The sequence below is a fragment of the Candoia aspera genome, chromosome 2 (genome assembly GCF_035149785.1).
Source record: "Candoia aspera isolate rCanAsp1 chromosome 2, rCanAsp1.hap2, whole genome shotgun sequence".
In the NCBI taxonomy this organism is placed as follows: domain Eukaryota; kingdom Metazoa; phylum Chordata; class Lepidosauria; order Squamata; family Boidae; genus Candoia; species Candoia aspera.
In genome coordinates, this window is record NC_086154.1 from 74,762,688 (window position 1) to 74,784,702 (window position 22,015).

The 22,015-nt window shown below is 38.2% G+C and overlaps 1 protein-coding gene across 1 annotated transcript; it reads right to left on the bottom strand.

Annotated features, from left to right (window-relative positions):
- Window positions 1-10,472: 10,472 nt before the first annotated feature.
- Window positions 10,473-12,005, bottom strand: LOC134492283 (rho GTPase-activating protein 24-like). Its single transcript, XM_063296460.1, has 2 exons — window positions 11,603-12,005; window positions 10,473-10,841 (listed from the first exon to the last, which is right to left on the bottom strand). Exons 1-2 carry the CDS (start codon window positions 11,734-11,736, stop codon window positions 10,604-10,606), a joined length of 372 nt encoding a protein of 123 aa, XP_063152530.1. The 5' UTR covers window positions 11,737-12,005; the 3' UTR covers window positions 10,473-10,603.
- Window positions 12,006-22,015: the final 10,010 nt, after the last annotated feature.

Here is a 22,015-nt window from a genome sequence, read left to right on the forward strand (position 1 = left end):
ACAAAGGAGTTTAACCATAATCCCTAAAGCATAATTCATAAAGTTGTTCAAAATAGTTCCACCAACTATTTTGAAATACCATCCTATAAATACCCCTTCCTTTTTCACAAAACCCATTCAATTTACCTGTATGAAATTTGGGAGGAGCATTTCTTTCTGTAAATGCTATCAGTGTTGAAATGCAATATTGTGTCCCAAAATAGTAAAGTTTTCCCCATGCCAGTGTTCTGTCACATTTAGCACATGCCATCTCCTTGTGAAAAGATAGGTTTCCTCTAGAATTCATCCCATTCTTCCAGACAGCCATAAAGCTACGGTTATATTTTTCTTACGCTATACTGGGGAGATTAAAGTTTTTGAAATTCACTGTGGATCTGGATCCCAGTAAGTACTGTATTTAACCAAAAGGAAGATGAAGTTAGCTTGACAAAAAATAAATGTATATTAATTGAATTAATTACTACTAATGAAAACTCATTGCCTGTAAAATTAGGAACCTCATTCACAACATTAATTGATCCCCACCTGCATATAGCTATATTCACTCTTACATAAAAACCCCCATCGCATACAGAAACATTCAAGTACACAGATGTATTTGTTCCCTTCCTTCTTTCCAGCAGAAGCCAACAAAGAATATGTAATAGAACCGTATGGATATAGAATAAGATGAGAGGATGCCTGCACTAGGAATGGAAAGAAAGAGAAAGGGTGGGAGAAAACTGGATAGAGATTAGGTGGTGGGAAGAAGTTGCTAGATAGAGAAGGAAAGAAAAGAAAAAAGAAAAGAAAAGGGAACCTGATTATGGTTAAAATGTTTAAATTGAAGCTAATCTTCAAAGAGAGAGCCAGTTTGGTGTCGTGGTTAAGGCATCAGGCTAGAAACCAGGAGATCATGAGTTCTAATCCTGCCTTAGGCACAAAGCCAGCTGGGTGGCCTTGAGCCAGTCAATCTCTCTCAGCCCTAGGAAGCAGGCAAGGGCAAGTCATTTCTGAAAAACCTTGCCAAGAAAACTGCAGGGACTGGTCCAGGCAGTCACCAGGAGTCAACACTGACTAGAAGGCATATACACACACAATCGTCAAGGGTGTTCAGGCTTTGTGGCATGATACCCTCAGCTATTTGTACTTCATGCTAATTCCTTTGTTTTCTTAGCTTTTTCTATTATCAGCAAATGTAAAATGCCACGCCATCATTCATAGGTAATTATTTGGGGTTAGAGGATATATTAATAGTTTCAGTTCTCTGTAGGATCAGAATTTCTCTGCAGCCTTTCCCATTCCACACTGGGGTTGGAGTGGGTAGAGGTGACACATTCACATACCTTTTCAACTGTTAGGGTCTTACAATGCCTGACAACATATGTTTTGCTCTGTGTTCCTGTAGAAGAACTTTCCACTAAAAAGAACTTTATCCAATATGAAATTATGAAATTGTTACAAGAATTATGTAACTCTAAATAAATCAAAATAATGTCAGGTGACATGATCTAACTCTTTAAGAGTTTGCATTGTACTTCTAGAAATACTATGAAAATAATCCTGTGTTTGGACTATTTTTGTAAATATGGGCATTCACTCATATATAGGAACACTGAATATTTTAAAAAAATGTTCTTTGCCTCTGCAATATATTGTACAGCAGTAGTAGAAAATGGCATTTACATACTCAACTCTTGACATAAGAGGAAACTATTATTCTTAAGCATTGATATAGGAACATCCCATATAGGATATTTTCATTTTGGAGAAGAAAAGGGTTTGGAGTTGCAATACCCAGTGTTTTTAGTGAGATGGTATGAATGCAGAGGAATTCAAAGTTTGTACTGTAATAGCTTGAGGCCAGTTTAGATTAGATAGATTAATTCACTCTCAAATATCTGTGCTTTCCATCTTGAAAAATCTCCACCCTTGATTTTTCTTTGTTTTAAAATTATTATTCCTTTGTTTTAAAAAAATGGTAACCTGTTAAGCTGTTTCTGAATTCTGAATGCATAAGAATAGTGAATATCTTGGCTACCACTAAACTGAGAAGTATCATAGGCTAAATCCTTATTTCAAGAGGGTATGCTAAAGAAAAAGTAAAGAGATAAGTGGATTATAGTCTAATAGGGAACAATGTATGTATACTCATATTTTATGGCTTTTTTATTCTATGTATCTGAGGAGATAGGAAAATGTGGTTGTATGTGTATGTAGTTCCACTGGGACAACCAGTGAAGTGAAGTGGAAATGCATGCATGCATACAGAGAGACAGCTAGAGGCAGCTTTTATAGCAGCCATGCAAACATTAATACTATAGTTGAAATACTTTGGTCATGTTTTGCAAAAATCTTGATGTTGGTATTAATAATAATAAATAGCACTGTCCCATTAAATCTCTCTCTCTCTCTCTCTCTCTCTCTCACACACACACACACACACACAACATTTAAGTGACAAATGTTTTAACCTCACTTGCCTAGATTTTTCTCTTCCAAATCCATCCATAAAGTTAGGTTTCCACCAAGCCAAAGTTCCTGTTTTCTCACCATTTAACCTTTCCTTCTCTACCAGTACATCTTTTTCAAAAGGTGATTCTGGTATAGAAAGCATGATTATAACCTGTTTGGAGGCCATAGTAAATGAAGGTGGATTCAAACTTTTTTGCCACTATAGATAATCTCCTTTTTAAAAATCAGTTGATAGAGTTCTTTTGAGCAATGTGTATGACATTAATTCATTAAGAAAGGCATGAACAAGTGTGAGAGGGATGGAACAATGAATGGAACACATGATTCGATGGCCAGTTTCCCTGTCTTAACTATTGGTAATGTTTGGCTAGCATTATATCTGCACCAGTCTAAGTATGGCTCAGTTCTAACATTTATTCACCGAGTTAAAAAGATATAACTAGTCAATGTTTAAGTATAAGGACAGAGTTCTAAGTCTGAAGCATACATTTGCACAACAGGTCATCTTTCTATAAAAGAATGTAAGTATGATATAAAATGGATTGTTTTCCATGCTATTTTTAAACATTTAACAGTGAACACTATATTTCAGTAGAGTCATTTCTTACTAATTTAGTTCAAATAATATATAATTATTGAATACTTTCTGTCACCTGTAGTTTGGTGTGTTTCAATCAGTTAAGCGTCACTTCTAAAAGCTAATTGTGTCTTTGTAAATGTGTAAGTTTGTCTTTCCGTAAAAATCCTGTCATGAACTTGTCTACTATAGCATGCTCTGACATTACTGTGAAATGTTTTAATAGGCATAATGAGTGTATTTCCTGTACTTAACTGCTCACCTGAAAAAAAGGAGAATGAAGCAAATTGGCTAGTAAATGTTCAGTTTCTGTACTCTACATATTATTTTAAATATACTGAGTAGCTGAATGGCATTGCAGAGATAGAATGGTTTTAAAAGTTATTTTTGTATGTGCCCTTTTCATTTGTTCAGAAACGTTAGAGTCTGGATTGCTTGTGGAAAGTGCTTTAAGGAAATGAGTTTACACAAACTGCATAGTTATGATGAAGTTATATAAAGAGGGGCATGTGTCTGTGCAGATCATTTTTTTAAAAGCCAAGAGGTACATTTCATGACACAGCGACAAAGGAAGCAGAAGGAGCGTTTTATTGGGCAGATGGATGAAATGACCTTTTGTTAATACTGCAACACAGTTTAAAAGTGAAAGCAGACGTCAGTAGTGCTTCCTGCTGCTTCCCATAATGTGTGCCAAAGGCTTTAAAAAAGTTGAATAATGCTGTTTTAGTTTAGATTAAGTTATCAAAAATTTAGACGATAGTAATTAAATCTAATTATAAGGGAATATTTATGCATCCACATGTTTACTTTTCAGATGACTTCAGTGTCTGCATTATGGTTCAGTGTTGGTTTGAAAACTGTAACACCTGCACCTCCACTGCTCCATTCTGTCTAAAACCTTTTCTGCAGCATGGTTTGCTGAGGTCTTTTTGTTGCTGTTACAGGTTTACATGATTTTGTATAAAAACATGTGAATTTAGAGAGAAGGGCTTAGATCATATTCTTCATTTAGGCCTGGATGTGCCCAGTGTGCCTTGACTCTCTTTTTCCTTTGAATGGCAGATCACAGGCCATATCACAAATTTGTTTTTGAAACTCTGTTAGCTTCAGAAGATGCTTGCCATCTGCTGGAGTTGAGGAATTATTTTGAAAGCTCCTTTGATGTATGGAATTAAGTATAAGGTTCTTTAGATTACGGCTAAGGTAATAAGATGTAATGGTATTGATCTGTATCTTTGGGCCATTATTTAGCACCCCATGAATTAGAGAAAAATATGTATATTCAGGCTACAAGTACGTGCTAGTCTGCACTACAACTTGCCAAGTTAATGATGTCTCTAAACTGGGTTCCAAAACAAAGTTGGTGACCTTTATAGTTTGAGAATTGCTTGCTGGATAAATTCCTTACAAATGGCCAAATACTTTCTTCCAAGTGCAGATACGTTTTGCAGTAATGTGGTTTATGTGTAATAGTTGGACCGCAAAACCCAGAGGTGAAGAAATGTGTATTGAGAACCTTGATTAAACTTTATAAATCTAATATCAACAGTGCCTGTAAAGCTGGTTGAAGTTGTGATGTATGGAACTAATCAGGTCATATACATTTAGTAATTGTGTTGGAGCTGAATTTCTTCCTGGTGATGAATGTACTTGGAGGACTTAATTGAAGCTCATGTATGTTTCCAGGTGTAGAACTTGAGCCCCAAGTTAATTCCTCTCAGAAGACTCCCTGGTTTTTTTTATATCTTTCTTCCATCATGTATACTTCTGAGATCATATTTTATACGTTGGGACGTGAAAAATAGCCATTTTAAAAAATAATTTAATGCTGTTATGTAACAAATCCCATGTTATATGCACTGTGCATGTAAGAATTTTTTGTGTTGAACAATTGCAAGCCATCTACTTTTAATACATGTACAAAACAAAACATTCTCATTTTTGAATTATAAAATTATATTTTATTTTTACAATTGTAATTCTGATTGTGAATTCCACTGCCATTAACTCATTGTGGATATTGTAGATAGGTCTGGGTCCTATATTTCAATACTTATAAAATTTTAAAAAATAAAATAATACCTTGGAAGTAGTAAATTTTAATTAATCCCCAATTTTAATTGGTTCTAAAATTAAGAAATGAATTGTTTCCAAAGTTGAGAAATAAATATTTAAAATGCATTTAAGATTTACATTGTGTATTTAAAATCTTAATGTTTATGTTGTCATGCTGCTGTTCAATTTGTCTTTTAAAAAGCCTGCATATTTGCACTCCAGTAATTTTTTAAAAAAATTTAAGCATGTTAATTCTTCTCAATATAATCATGTGTCCTGTCTTTATTGGTAAATCATTTATACCATTTTGCATATTAAAATTGGGATTGATGCAGTCTGGCACAAGCGTAGCACCGGCTCACAGAGATATCTATGCTTAAAAGTAATATTTTCCTTATTTCCAGGGTTCATATATGGCTGCTTATACAGGTGGTCCTTGTTTAACAACCACTTGTTCAGTGACTGCTCGAACTTACGATGGCACTGAACGAGTGGTAGTTACGACCAGTCCTTGTCCTTATGGTCATCGCAGTGTCCCCAGGGTCACATGATCGTGATCTGGACACTCAGCACCTGTCTTGCATTTACGATGTTGTGGCATCCCATGGTTAGGTAAAGGTAAAGGTTTCCCTTGACGTAAAGTCCAGTCGTGTCCGACTCTAGGGGGCGGTGCTCATCTCCGTTTCAAAGCCTTGGAGCCGGCGTTGTCCATAGGACACTTCCGGGTCATGTGGCCAGCATGACTCACGGAACGCCGTTACCTTCCCGCCGAAGCGGTACCAATTAATCTACTCACATTTGCATGTTTTCGAACTGCTTGGTGTGCAGAAGCTGGGACGAGCAACGGGAGCTCACCCCGCCGCGCGGTTTCGAACCGCCGACCTTCCGATCGACAGCTCAGCGGTTTAACCCGCAGCGCCTCCCATGGTTATGTGATTGCAATTTGTGACCTTCCCTGCTGGCTTCCCAGAAGCAAAGTCAGTGGGGAAGCCAGCAGGAAGTCAGAAGTTGCGGTCACGTGAGGTCCTAGCTTAAGTAAATTATCCTGGCATATTTATTTTCCTGTAACTTTAGTTAGAAAATTACTGTTTACAGTTTTTCACCATGGCTTCAGAGTTGTGGCCTGGTAATGAGAAGTTTGGAGTGCTGTAGAGCAACACTAGAGCCAGAGTTGGGGTTCCCGGAGTTGAAGGTCTCTCTCGGCTCCAGAACCAGCCTGAGATGGAACGAGGCTACTGGAACTGCTCTGGAAAGGGCAAACCTGGAGCATTGTCAGCCCTAAGATGAGGCATGTAATCTTGGAACAAATGTTTTCTTTGTTGGAGTGAAATAGAGAGGCTTGGTAGGAAACGGGAGACACGCTTCTCCCTTATAAGTAGCTGGACGCGCAGACTGTCCATATGTACCTGCTCATGCTGCAGAAGGGTAAACAGAAACAGTCTAAACTACAGTCTGTACTGCATTAAATTTGGGGGAGACCTTTTCAAGGATTGGTAGGAAATTTAAGGCAGTGTATGAGCTTTTAAAAAAGTGTTTTTGAAAGATTTGGATATGTAAGAATGAAAACTATGCTATAACGTTAAGGGAAGGTATTTTTTTTCTAAAATTTAAGGTAAGTTTAAAAATCCATCAGTTTAAAGTTCTATGGAGTGAAGTACTCCTTTAATCATTCCCAAATCAATTTGCACTTAACTCAAATCTTCCTTAAATTGATTTCAAAGAGACCTAAGTACATCTTTCTGGGTTAGATTAGAAGACTACCAGTATTAGCAATTAGTTCATTTCTTAGATTTTTTAAAAATTGACTTTAGCGATTTGTCATAAATTAGTTTGTTTATTGTTCGTTATAACAGTAAAAACAAGTTTTATTGTTTATAATATAAACATTATTTATAGTGCACTATAACACTATAAGTATATTATTTATAGTGTACTTTGTGTGTGTGTGCAGACACACACGCAAACACACACACACGCAACCTATGTCAAGAAAAGATCCTGATCCTCCTAACAATGCTGCTCTCTCAGTCAACAAATGTTGTGGTTGTAGGACTTCACTGCTGCACTGTGTGCCCTAGACTGAAACAAAAAGGAGAGCTTCTTTCTCTTTTTAAGGTGAAGTGTATACACGACCATATTTCTTTGCTCTTGCAGGGCACGTTAGGAGCCATGGCTCTTTCATAATAAGCCTTATAGTGAGATACTGTAATTTTATATAGAAACAGGTAAATAAAACGTGCACAATATTTTAATGCTTAGGTGACTATTTTTGACAAATGGCGTAGCAATATCATTAGCACTTTCGTATATATATTTTTCATAGGTATTGTTTTATGTTCAGTCCTTTTCCAAAGTTTTTCCTTTTGTCCAGAAATAATATATAACATACATTGTTTTTTAAAGGCCAAATTTAACAGGTCATTCTTAAGGTCATACATTTTGATTTTTTGTCAATGAAGTATTTAAATAAAGGGAATGCACAAAGCCCTGCAAAATTCACTGTAGAGTTTAAGAGAAATGTTTGAACATTTTTATTTTCTTCTAAACCAATGTAAAATAATGGGAAGTGTCCAAGGTTTGGTTGGCTTTTCTAGAATATCTTTAGTGATTTCCAAAGTTTGATTAATCTTAGACTGCTTGTGCCAATCCTTTGGAACATTTGCACTGGCATGCTAAATTCAGGAGCTGGATCTCTGTGGATATACTTTAATTACCCAATGGTATTGCAGGTTTGAGAAAAACCAACCCTATGCAAATCAAACTGAAGTGTTCCCCCCCCCCCCCCCATCACTGAAATGAAACCTTGGCTGTACTCATTAATGAAGGTTGAAAGCTTCGATTTTCCTGGCTCATTTCCAGTTTTTGTTACTCCTAACAAAAGTAACGACTTGTTGGCTTATGGGTAGTGCATTGTACTAACCCAATCAAAAGTATGTTCAATAACACTCATTATTTTAAATGGAGCTTACACAGAAAGTCCCATTACATTATGCCTAGAACCTAAGTAGGCAAACTATTTAGCATTTGCATTAGCAAATGGTCTGAAGTTGTCCCCTCCTGCCAGCACTGATGTAATCTTTTCATATACTTTTTCCCCACAAGCCTCTAGTTTATATAATTCATTCTTAGTAAAAATGGATGTTGCAATATATGTACCAGTATTCAAAAATTACATTTTAGTTACTTGTGCAATAAGGAAATAATCTGTGGGAAGTAGAAACTAATTGTATTGTGATAAATTCAAAAGGATTAAACACCACCCCTAGCAAAACTCAACTTTTGACAAGAATGTCAAGGTGTTAGCTGGTAATACATTTTAAGATGGATTTCCACCCCCCAATAATCTTGTCACAAAGAATATTAAAGCCATTGTAAAAATTAAATGTTGATGAAATACTCATACAATCTCTGGCTCACTGGTCCTTGTCTCTTGAAATAAATATCCTATATTTTTGCAGTGGGTGGGGATAGTACAATTATTTTCCATTATTTTATTTCAATTTCTACCCCTTATTCCATCTCTAAGGTGATTAAGGCGGACTAAGACATTCTGTTAGTGAATGCTTTGGAAATGATTTGAAAAAGGTGCTTCAGAACCTGCAAAAACAGCACTCTAAAGCATTCCTATGCTTTTTCAGGCTTCTGCACAAGCCTGAGAAAAGGCTCTGCTGCTTTAATGAGTCTGCTGCAGCTCATTAAAACAGCGACATCATTTTTCAACATCTCATGGAAGCTTGAAAAACTGACTGCTTTAAAGAGGTACTGCAGCCACATGTTCCAAAGCATCTCCTGAATAATTTTCAAGGCGCACATGCCCTACAAAATATAAATCAGTTACATGCAGCACTACATGCAGTAGTGCATTTTGCTCTACTTAAAGCTGCTATATAGTCTTTAAGAGTACCTCATATAAAGCACACTGCAGTAGTCTACTTCCGTAAGTGAAGTATGGATAATGGCTAGCAGATCCAGCAGGCTCAGGAACAGCAGACACAGTAGAGTTAATTATACACATGCACTTCTTGCTATTGGCCAGCTAGCAAACCAAAGTCCGGCCTAGGTTAACAAGCATCTAGCATGGTCATTAATTAGGGAAATATTTTTAAATTTAAAATATTTGTATTTTATCATGACATGCATCTCCATGATTTAGAGAAATGGGCTGTTTGATCTGCAAAATGCATTTGCAGGCTCCAAAGTTAAGTACGTTGTCGGCCTGGACCTACAGAAAAAAGCTTCAAGAAATATTTTTGGTGATTGTGATTAAAATTAAACATCTGTGTTTACAATATATAAAGGAAAGTAGAGAACATTTCTTTTTCTTCCTGTTTCTGTTGCTGTGCCAAGATATCCCATCTACAGAACACTGAACAGAAAGCTGATGGACTTATTACAAAATGGGAAATGTTTCATTCTTCTGGAAAATAGGCTCATAGAAAATTTCCACATGAACACACAATGACTCCTACAAGTGAGCCTCAATGTCTTGAACCTTGACATTTCCTGAGACATTTACCAAGATTCAAAATATGTAACCCAGTAGATGCCATAATTGTACAATGCATGGTGGGAGGGGGGGATATTCCCTTTTACACAGAAAAAGGAGCCAAACTGTCCAGCCTCTTTGCAGCAAAATTGTAGCTCCAAAAGATGTGGAAATCCTGTGTATCAGCTAAATCATAGCAGAAACTTGAAGACTCCATTCCTTAAAGCATATGAAATAACTTTCAGTATTAGTATAAAGGAAAATATGTATGTAGACCTCTTTCTGAATCTAACAGTCCTCTGGCTGCTGCTGCTGCTTCAGCCACCTTTGTTTCCTTTTTTTAATGTTATTTTGATTGGGTGGTGGGGGCTAACTGTATCTTCTTCCTGGATCATTTTCTTTAAATATTCATTCTCTTTTTCCCTGTTGGTGACTCATTGTAATTGCTTGGCTCTAGACTATACCCCAAGGCATGGAATTAGCCAATAAAAGTATAGAATATAAGGGTTTGTTGCCCTGGGCTGGCATCCACTGTTACTGCATAGAATCACAGAGGTGCTTTTATCTTTTGAACAGGAATTAGTCCCACATAATTACAGTCTGTCAGTAATTTTAAAGATATATTAGAATCTCAAGGTGATAAATTTGATAAATAAATAAATATTTGTATTCATTGCAGGAACCCAGAAATGGATTTCCCAGTTCAAAGTAACTCTCAAGTCTTTCAATTTTTTCTATTTCTCTGGCAGTGGATTCAAGAATGGGACTTGCTACGGAAATTCTTTTTCCTATTCTTAACTGATGCATTCTCCAGATTTTTCCTCCTGTACTTACATCATTCCAGTCCTGATTTTAAAAATGTACTTCTCTAACCATTCAAATAAATTACTAAACACTTAGCATTTTAAAAGATACAAAGAGGAACTTTATTTGTATTACTATGAAGATATCAGGACTTTTAGCTTTAAGTGCTTGGATAATGAGAACATGTACTTTTTTTTTCTTCAGATGAAGTTAGGATCAGATAGTATCTAAAAACTTTGAGTAATTTGCTCTGGCATCTTTTTTTCACTTGTCAGTTTTCCAAAAGTACCAAAAAACTCTTCCATTTCTCTCTGAAGAGCTTCATTTCGCCTTTCTGCGTCTTTGCATGCCCTCTCTGCATTGCATATTCTAATTTCCACTAAATGATGCCACTTCCGTTGCTGATCCAGTTTTGAATGCAGATCCCTAACCTCTAAGTCCAGTTCTTTGTTCTGTTGCTCCAGGCTGTTGGCATAAAAACAGACAGTGTGGTTTTACAGTGGTTCTTTCCCTGGCTTTATCCTGAGTTATGTTCATTTGGAAAACAATGTACTTGGAAGGTTTTCTTCTAGACTCTCAATAATATAAATCGAGAGTCACAGGCTAAAGAAGGATGCTCAGGCCTCTTCAACATAACTTGATCTGAAAAGTAACATCTCAGTCTATAATCACATTCATCTTTGTCTCCTGTATCCCTGTCATGTGCTGAAATCACGATTTTCACATGTTCACAGGAAGAAAATGAATCTATCGCTAGTAACCCAAACACTGTACTACTAAGTAGAAAACTTGTAGTTCAATAAAGTGGCAGTAAAAACAAAACTGCCCCTGTGAAATGTGAATCAGGATGATCACTCAATACATGCAAATTATACTGCGATTTATTTTTCCTGTTGCAGTTCACTGTTTACTGTGCAAAGTGCAACCACATTAACTGGTCTTTTAAAATGCATTGCTAGAAGTGTATAAAGTATGAGACAGATAATTATTTTCATTATTGGTAGATTTTAATCTGATTTATTATTACTCATTCCAACCAGCCCTTAAATTTTTCCATACACCGATACTTCTGCTGTGTTTCCCACAACAGTAACACACAAAACATCCAAAAACATTTTATTGTGTGCCACCCAGAGTTGCTTTGTGCAAGATGGGCGGCCATATAAATTTGACAAATAAATAAGCCAACCCCCAGTTGTTGACATATTGTGGACTTGAATATTTACCTTAAGATAATAGCTTCATACTCTGCCCTGTCTTGGGCCATCTGCTTCTTTAGATTGGCGAAGTGGCATCTCAAGGAGCTTTGACAAGTGCAAATGTCTTTGCATGAAGTAAGGCATTCACTACAGTTGCTCATCTGGCCTCGTTCCAAGGTGTCTTCAATCCCTCAGATATTTGTTGTCGCCTTATTAGCCCCTGGAAATTCTTCTGTGTGCTTATGCCTGGTTAAAAATACCAAAACCTCAGTTTTAATCCAAGCATTGTATTATCGAGGTAGTTATTTGAAGAGATCTCAGCAATGTTGTTTAAAATCTTTAAGCTTGTTTGAGAAAGTGCAACCAGCTTTCTTCTAGGTGAGAAGTGGTTTTTGATTTTGCCTGTTTTCTAGTTCCACACTGGACATGGAGGTCTCTGCAGCTGTCTGAAGCTTCTCAGATGCTTGGAAATAATCCACTTTTATGGGATCCTGGATCTTGTTTCATTCCAGACTCTGTTCTCGATATGGAATGGGAAACGCCTCAAGTTGCCATGCTTCATGTGTCCTCTTGCAGAAAGAGCTTATTTCTCCTCTTACTACCCTCCCTGTTTTCTCATTTGCAGTGTGACTGACATGGGTGGGGGGAACTCTAGCCAATGAATTGCTAGTTACTTGCTTCTGTTCAAATTTCTGCCGAGACACATTTGGCTGTGAAGCAGCAACAGCACAGCTGGAGTGTCCAAGTTCCCCTGTGTCTTTTGGATAGACAATAGAAATATATTCAGTCTGCTGTAGACTCACCGGTATAGCAACCTAAATAAATGGGGGGGAAAGGCTGGTAATGCCAGTACCAATGGGTGATATCAAGACATCATTCCAACCTGGTGCCATCATGATATGCTTCCACTACAACTCTCATCATGGTAGGTGAGATTATAAGAGTTGTTACGCAATACAATTAAAGGTCATTAGCTTAGGGAAGCAAGATAAGATGTGATGAAGTTTGTTTCTTGTTATTCCTATTGAGTTGTTGGCAATGCTGAAGAATCAAGTCACATAACTCATACGTTTAACACCGAAACAAGGAATAAGTAAGAATGAAAATAAAACACTTTGATATGTGCTTTCTCAAATTCAAGAAATACCTGTTTCTGTTACCCGCCTGCCTGCCAACAAATGTTCGGTGTTTTGCTCATTTAGGCAAATAGCTTTTCTTGAAGAAAGAGTTCCATATATTTTCTTATAAGTATAGAACTTACAGAATATTTATGGCAAACCATTCGCTATTGAATATTCCTTCCTTTCCCACCTGAAGAAAGCTGGAGAATCTTACACCAGCCCTTCAGGAATATCAGACTGGAGAAATGTGAGTGCTCTCCTAAATGTTTTATTCTTCAGCAAATACTTTCCAACTTCACATAAACTTCACTTTTGCTGATTCATGTCTGTGCACACGCACAAACACGTATACATAAATGTAACCATATTAATACATTGGTACATCATTCAGCTTGTTTGGATATTGCACTTTTTCTGTGCCTGAAAGATGCAAAGAGGGTGAAGTGGAAATGTACTTCTGAAATGAGTACTGTGTCCTGAAGCCATACTCCATATGTCCATGATTTGTTCCAGCAGTGAGACTGTTCTTTTATTGTCTTCTCCTTGTTGTCTATGTACAATGACAGCTGAATTTCATTAACTGAATCTTGAAACTGATCATGATAAATAATATAAATGTGCATCTGTCTTAAATTTGTAATATGTCATTTTTTGAACCAAGCAGAACAGGAGTCCTGGCCACTGCAATATTTGGGGTATTGGAAAATAGAACCATGTTGTCCACATAAAGGACAAAAGTGAGCATCCTCGAGAGCTAACTTGTACATAAAATTACTATACTGAAAGAACTCTGTTATATTTTGCAGTTAATTTTATGGAACTTAAATGATGAGGTTCTTGTACTTTCAATATTTCTTGAGGTGTCATGTGCAGTTTACTGAAGTTTTCAGTTACTTAATTTCCCTGTCCCCTATCCTCTACTGACTGACAAAACCATGTAGTATAGAAAAAGGCACCTGTCTAGGTTGTGTGTAAGGTGCTGTCTTTTATTTGTTAGTGAAATGCAGGAAGAGATATATGATTTTAAAATGATATTAAGGCTTGTCAGCATCTTTGATATCTGCAAAGGTGGTGGGATAGATTTGGATGGTCCACCACAGATTCATCATGGATCTACTTGGTTTTCAGGAGATGTTTGGGGATTTGCCAAGCAGTCTGACAGGCAGACCTCACATGCACCCCATTGAGCTCTTGAATGGAGAGATGATGAGGGCATTGCCCGCAAGTGGCCTTTTTCTGTTCACCAAACCTGAAGACCCTTGGTTTACTGAGGAGCTCACTGAGATGATGGAACAAAGGTGAGTGATAGAATACTAATGGTTGAAGACAAGGAGTGAATATGACTGAATACAAGAATGAGTTCAGGTTCATGCCTATACTGTAGTGTGGTACAAAGAATTGTCTGCTCTTAATTAATTGATGGAATATTGTCTGACTGCCCTCTTTAAGGTGGCCCATTCCATTTTGGGTAAGGGTGGGTGAATTGATCTCCTTTCAGGCCACTGTAATATGGGTGCTAGACATTTTGCTTTTAAAAACTAACTGGAAATTTTAGTTGGTACAGAATGTGACAGCCCACTTCTGAAATCTTGCCAAGAAAACTACAGGGACAAGAATCTGACATGATCAAATGGATATATCCATTTTATACACATCAAACCAATACAACAAATAAAGGCTATAAAAACAATATAAAAACCATATAAAATCATAAATTCATAGCCAAGGTAATCATCTACATACATAAGAGTCAATATCTTTGCTCCCTAAATAATCTTGACATATCCATCAATCATCTATCTATCTATATATCATCTATCTATCATCTATCTGTCTGTCAGTCTATCATATTTATATAGTTGCCTATATCACCTAAAAGTGACTCTGGGTGGTGTGCAACACTTAATTAAAAACAATAAATACATTAAAAAGTTACATTTAAAAAATAGCTATAAAAAGGCACATAAAATAAGGGATGGTATAAGGGAGCCCATAAGGCACCATAAGGGAGCCATTGCAAGATCTCCATACCCTGGGCCCGCCAGGCCTGATCACAGAGCCAGGTCTTGAGGGGCCTGTGGAATGTTGAGAGAGATGGGGCTAACCTCACGTCTGGGGGGAGAAGAGTCCACAAGGGGGGCACCATGTGTGAAACAGAATGGATGCATAATGTATTTTTATGTACAGTATTATGGATTAGGAATGGTCTCTGGTAGCCCCATTAGATAACTAATAAATTCATTTTGAAGAAACCCTATTTTCTGATTTCTTTAAAAATAGGGTTTTTAAAGAAATCAGGATACTGATAGCCACAGGCTGGATCTGTACTGGATTTGGCATCCTCAAACCCAGAGACATTAGCTTTGGCACATCACCCTTATCGGCTGATTGCAAAGGATTATGTCTTATGAATTAAAGTAAATTATTGGGGGGAAAGGGCTTGGGAGGAATTCAGCTCATCAACTTATGAATCAACTAAAAATCCGTGCACATGTGCACAGACAAGATACACTGGTACATTATCAGGTCATGATCCCCACCCCAGATATTTGAAATATGAAATTAATGTGCAGCACAATATATTTCCTCCCTTGTTCTTGCTGATGAAGGCAAATAGACTGAACCTGAATGTGAACAGCGGCAGTAGCCAAGAACTTTAGATCAGTGAACTCTCAGCTGGAGAGAATGAGTATGTTACAAAGTCAAACAGAAGGCTGGGTTTTCACTTCTCCCAATCTTTCTAGGATCATCAAGGTTGTGTTTTGAGGGGAGGAGGATTCTGTCTGGCTTTGGGGTTCTGATCTTCACCTCAAGGAAATGGAATAGCAGCTAGCTATCAAAATATAATTAGACTGGAAAATAATCATCTCCTTCAAAAGCACTACTGGGTTCCATTAATATCAATAGGTGGGCTCCTGGCAAGAATGGGGTAAGCATATTTTTTGAGCCAGGGGCATGTTTGGAAATTTGAGCGCTTGTGGAAAGCATCCTCAAAAATATCCATCATGGGTAATTTGCCAATTAAAAAACTCTAAATAATAATTCTGTTAAGGAAAAGCAGGTTGCCGATTAAATGTACACATTTGGGAGGGGGGTGGAATGCAATAGCCTTGGACTCGCATATGAAGGTGCCTTCAAACAAACTGGGGTTCAGTGATTGAAATAATGATTTGGATTGAACTGTAATCCCATAGATCATTTTATCATCTTGGGTTCCCTCATACATTTCTGTTTATTGACTTAAGTTTATTGATTGAAATGGGCACACCAAAGGGGGGAAAAATACATCAACATAAAACAGAATAAGAGAATCAGAAGTGGGGGGGGGCATTAGTCTACTGAGTGCAATGCCCTGCTCAGTGCATGAATCCAGATGAAAGCATCCCTAGCAGATGGCCATCTAGCCTCTATCATGTCCAGCCCATCGCTTTACTTAGAAACTGGTTCCACAGATGAACTGCTCTTACTGTTAGGATATTTCTCCTAATATTCCATGATTATGATCTGCCTTCCTGTAACTTAAATGCATTATTCCATGACCTGCAATTTTGGAATGAGAGGGAACAAGTTTTGACCTCCTTTGGTGTGACATTCTTTCAGATATTTGAAGAATGCTATCATATCCCTCTCAATTCTTCTCAAGACTAAATATGTCCACTTCATTCAATCTCTGGGGAAACATAGGAATTCAGTAGAGCACATAATAAAAAACTTGTTCCCTCTCTTGTAGTCCATGGAACATGAAATCTACTGCAAAATGAATCAGGGTTACATCTTTGCAATTTATGGCTAGAAGAACCTGGAAAGGCCGTATCCATAGAGAAGCATGAAATAGGCAGGTGCAAAGAATGAAGTGACTTTCATGGCCATGCTCTTCCACTGAAAGCCCAGAATAACCAATTTGTCAGCCATTTCAATTTGTTTAAACCTTGAAATCAAAAGGTGTCATCACTGTATGATTAGAGAGTGGCCGCTAGGTGTCACTACTGGAGTTTATTTTCAACAAGCTGAAACTGAGGAAGAAGAAATCTATTCAATACTGCTCTCTTTTTTGATCTTTTACATATTATTATTATTATTTGGTCTCTTCTGTCTTAAATGCTTCAAAGCTTGATCCATAACACCTCTAGTTGTGTACGTATAAACAAAAATGTCACGCCCCTGCCATGGGGGAAGAAAGGTAAAATCTCAAGACCGAAGAGAAGGGCTCCATTTAGCTGAATGAACAGGAGGAATCTCCATTGGCAGAGGTGTCTGCAGAGGAGGTCAAAGAAGTCAAGATGGTGGCCACAGCTGCACAAAAGTGGGCAAGGCTTTGATTGCCCCAGCCAGAGGCGGTTGAATCAGTGCAAAACAGTTTGTAGTGTATAAACTCAAGCATACTATTATACAAGGCAAGGCACCTTAAAACATTAAAGCCAGAGTCTAAAATTACAGGTAGTTCTTGTTTAATGACCACTCGTTCAGTGACCATTTGAGTTTTGACAGCACTGAACGAGTGGTAGTTACAATGTGTCCTTGAAGTTCCGGCTGTTCCAGCAGCCCTGCGGTCACATGATTGTGATCTGGGTGCTTGGCAGCCGGCTCGCACTTAGGACAGTTACATTGTCCTGTGGTCAAGTGATCACCATTTGCAACCTTTCCTGCCAGCTTCCCACAAGCCAAGTCAATGGGGAAACTGGCAGGGAAGGTCACAAGTCGCTCCAGTAAGTCGCTCACACCCTCCCTGCCCAGCAACAGCCAAACTGTCCCTGCTGCGCTCGCGCCACGCCTTGTGGCCCATCCACACACCCTCCTCTGCCCGGCAGCAGCCACTTTGCTGCTTGCCAGCTTGCTTGCAAACCGCCTGGGACTTGCTTAATGACCCACAAACCTTGCTTAACAACGGCAATGGGGACTGCCAGGATTGCCAGCACTAAGCGATGTGGTCATGTGATATCACACTTTACAACCACATTGCTTAGCAATGGAAATTCTGTTCCTGAGGACTACGTGTAATCAGCTGCAGCATTCAGCAATGGATCAGATCATACCGCTAGGCCCCCCGATAGCTTATTTTTAAAAAAATGCAATCTCACTGTCAACTAAAGAAAAAAGGCATTAAAATGTATTGATTGAGTGCACACTTTGGGCCATTCTACAAGCTTTTAGGGTGGGGTGTGGAGGTCTGGCAATGCAGGCTCTTGCCCTTGCTATATCTTCTTGGCAATTGTTTTTTATTTATTTGATGTATTATTTTACAATATTTGTAAACCCCCCCCCCCATCAAAAAGGCTCTGGGCAGTGCACAACAAGGAAAAAAACCCCAAGATGATTAGTTAGTCATATGAAAACATAATATACAATGCAATCAATAATAATACAATCAAAACAATCAGATGGCTGCCTACAGTCACTTGATGAACTAAGGCTTGTTGGAATAAAAATTTTCAGCCGTTGCATCTGCTTCCTCAAAACAGATGATTCTCTTCAGCGTCAATGTCTGAAAAATAATTGCCAAAATTTACTTCTTCACTTAAGTTCAAGATGCTACCTCTTAGGCTTATTCCCAATTCCCATCAAAATCTGATCCCTAAATCCGGGGTGGGGGAGATCACAGTTCTAAATATCGTTATGCATTTTTCCCTTAATTCCCTTAGTAAATGGCCAGCACCCCATGCTTTTTGCCAGATGCAGTTGTCCTCTTGCCATTTCTAGCAAGGTGCGCATGTTTCTAAGCTACTTCGTTCACAGTAAGCAGGCACTCTATGGACATTTCCCTTCACGCTGTTTGAGAATCAGTTTGGTGCCAGTTCTTCTGCAGCTGTTGTGAAAGACAAAGATTTTAAGAACCAGACAGGGGCTCATTGTAGCTGCCCAGTTTCAGCTCTAAATGGGAAGGAAAGAGAGCATGTCCCTGCAATTGCTGTTTTGGGATCATCACCGAATGATTCATAAGAGTCATTTTTTTTCCTGAAGCTCTGTTGCCTGGTGCATGCTGGTTGGCAAATGAAAAGCTCATCCCAGCTGTATTCATCAAAAGACGTTTTAAAAAATAGTCTGACTGAGAATATGCATATTGTCTTCAACCATCCTAAGTATTTGTTCACTGAATTTACAGTCTAGGGTGAATTCTTTTGGGACATTAGGTTTCATAAGTGAGTATGAAAAACATATAGATGATAAAATATAAGCATGGCTGTATTTTGATCCAGCTATGAAATGCTATCCCATTTCCACTCTTTTAGAAATATTTTAGTCTTTGGTTTTTTAAATTAGTTTAATTCTTCACTTGTAGATCTTATTGTTTGTGGATTTGTTTTATCTAGCTATTTGTTGTAAGCTGCCCTGACAAAGTACTTTGGGGGTAATGGAGCCAAAGTGTGTGTGTGTGTGTGTGTGTGTATAAGCCATTTATTGTCTTAATCAGGCATAAAGGAAAGTTATTAAATGTTGTTGGTACAGATTACTAATATTTATAGAATTGCTTGGTCCGTCTTTACACGTAATCCTTTCCTTCATTTTTAAATCTTAAGAATTTCTACCCCATGTTCACATTATAAAAAAATGTCAAAAAGTTCTCATCATGGCAATTAAAAACAGCTTCATTCAAAATAAACAACTTTACCAATTCATAAAACTTAAGAGTACATGACTGAAGCCAGGTAAACATTCAAAGGTTAATTAAAAGAAAGAATAACAAAAAGCTGGCGCAGACCTTGGCTGTATGGCAAATTCTGCCAACTATATTTTGAATTGCTTGAACTTTCCAAACCGTCTCTGTGGTTTTTCTGTGCAGTTGAACAGCATTTCATGCTTTGTTCAGAATGCTACCATGTGCCCTACAGACCTTACCTTCCCGTTAAAAAAAAAAGGGAGGGCACCTTGGTTGGGAAAAAAGTTATCCCACTCTAGATTTTATCAAAAGTTTTGTCTCACTCATTTTTCAAAGTTCTTTTAGTAGGAGGAGGCACCTTTTGTGCAACTGAGTTTGCATTTCTTCCTCCACTACAACCACCTCCTCCTCCTCCTCTCCTCAAGCCTGGCAAAAGCCTTATGTTATGACAACAATGGAAAATGTAGTCTTGGGATTTGGGGTCCATTTCTCCCCTTTTTAATAAGTGGATGGGTGAAAGGTGAAAGGTCCCCTGTGCAAGCACTGAGTCATGTCTGACCGTTTGGGGGGACGCCGCTTTCGTGACATTTTCTTGGCAGACTATAGCAGGGTGGTTTGCCATTGCCTTCCCCTGTTGTCACCTTCCCCAGTGAGCTGGGTACTCATTTTACCGGCCTCGGAAGGATGGAAGGCTGAGCTGACCTGAGCCGGCTACCCGAGAATCCAGCTTCCGCTGGGATCGAACTCGGGCCGTGGGGAGAGTTTTGGTTGCAATACTGCCGCCTACCACTCTGCGCCACACGAGGCTCTGGGAGATGGATAGTATGTCTTATATGTAGTGGAGGCCTATCAAAGTCTTAACCCATCTCTGTCCTTTCATTTCCTGCCAGAATTAGCGGGACATGCTTGGCAGTTTGCTGCTAGACTTCAGTGGCTTGGTCTTGAGCGGAAACTTACTTGAAGAGACCTGAACCTATGGATTTTCAGAATGAACATATATGTGGCTCCTTTTGTGACATTTAGTGAAGACGTTCTTGTCCATTGTAAGAGCTTAAATATTCAGGTATTCAGGACCAAAGATGCAGCTCTAAGAGCACCACTTGCTTACGGTTTTCTTTATGGTGCGCTGTGTGGGTCTAATGCAGTATTCTGGACAGAACCAGTTGAAATCCACACTGCCCAAACTGGGAAAGATTGGTGGCCTATTTTAATTTTCTCATTTAGTTGTTTATATTTCTAACCTGCATGGTCAATTGTAACCAAACTAATGTTTAAACTAGTATTTTAATTCTTTCTGCAAGCAAAGTTACATGCCAATTATGCCACAACTGTATTCAGTCTTGCCTCCAGGATGCAAGTGTCTCCATGGGAATCACCTGTTTATTTAAAAGATTTTATGGCCGCCCATCTGAAACACAATTCTGGGAGCCTCACGACACAACCTATGCAACCCCATCCACTTCGTGCTGTGGTTACACACTCTTTGCTGCAGGGAGGACCAACAGAGGTAGAGTGGACCACCAAAGGAGAAGTGAGCCCTGATGTGAAGTAGGTAGTAGGTAGTGGCCTCATCTAATGGCCAACCAAAATGGCCTTTGGCTCCTCCTATTTTTGGATGAAATTTAATGGACCGCTCTTTCTGAAAGATAGGTGCATGCTTTTAATAGAAATTCTGCACTTTTAAAGTTAATGTTCTTTCTTTTCATTGGTTTGTTTTCTGTACTAAGAAATTAGCTGTGTGAGTTAAAGGACTGCTGAGGGGAACTCAGGAAATGTTTTCCTAAACCCGAAGTAAAGAAAAGAAGTGACCGAAATAATCACGTCCACAAACAACATTTTCTTAGATTCCACTAGTGTTCTATTTTTACTAGACTATCAGTAGCTGTTCCATCCAATACAGTATATAGCACTGGATGTGCAAACGGTCATCTTCCATATGAAACACAGATCACAGTACAAAACTGCTGCTTGGACTGTCTCTGGATATGCTTAATACTCAAAATCAAATAGTTTAGCTACCGACGTTTTCAGTAAGCATGAAATTTAAAGCAACTGCTTCCCGAACAGATGGAGCTGCGTGAGGATTTTATGATGATGCAAAAAATCTGCTTACTCTGAGCTTTCAGAGCCTTAAAACAGGAAGCAAGTCCTGCATCTCCAGCTTCTTACATGAGCAGAGAAAATTGGTTGTCACTGAACAGGATTTACAGCCCAGAAGACAGATAAACTTCCTTTCACGGGCTAGTCTCATTAGATGAACATGTTTGTAGCGCATGGCAAATAATGCAATAATTGTAATTAGTCAATTCTTCTCACCTCTCCAGAACAGTTATATCTATTCAATGAGGAGGATCATGTTAAGATACAAACATGCAGAGCATACAAATTTGCAGATGTGTGTGCTTTGGAATTGGTTGCTTAAGTCTTTCTCACTGCTATTCTCTACTTGAATTCCAAAATATTTTTTTAGCAGCAAGAGAATAAAATATCATGACTCTCTCCCAAGACACAGGTTAAATAGCAAGCATTGAACAGAGTTTATCTTAAATACCTAGTTAACATATTTTAAGATAGGCACTCTCAAAAGGCAAGTCTAATTCATGTTTGGTCCATTCATATTGGTTAGAATTCACCTTCAGGAACCTATTTATTTATTTAGCATATTTATCTGCGTTATTTTTAGTTCTAGGCTTAATAAATGTGCATAATGGCATGAATAAAGAT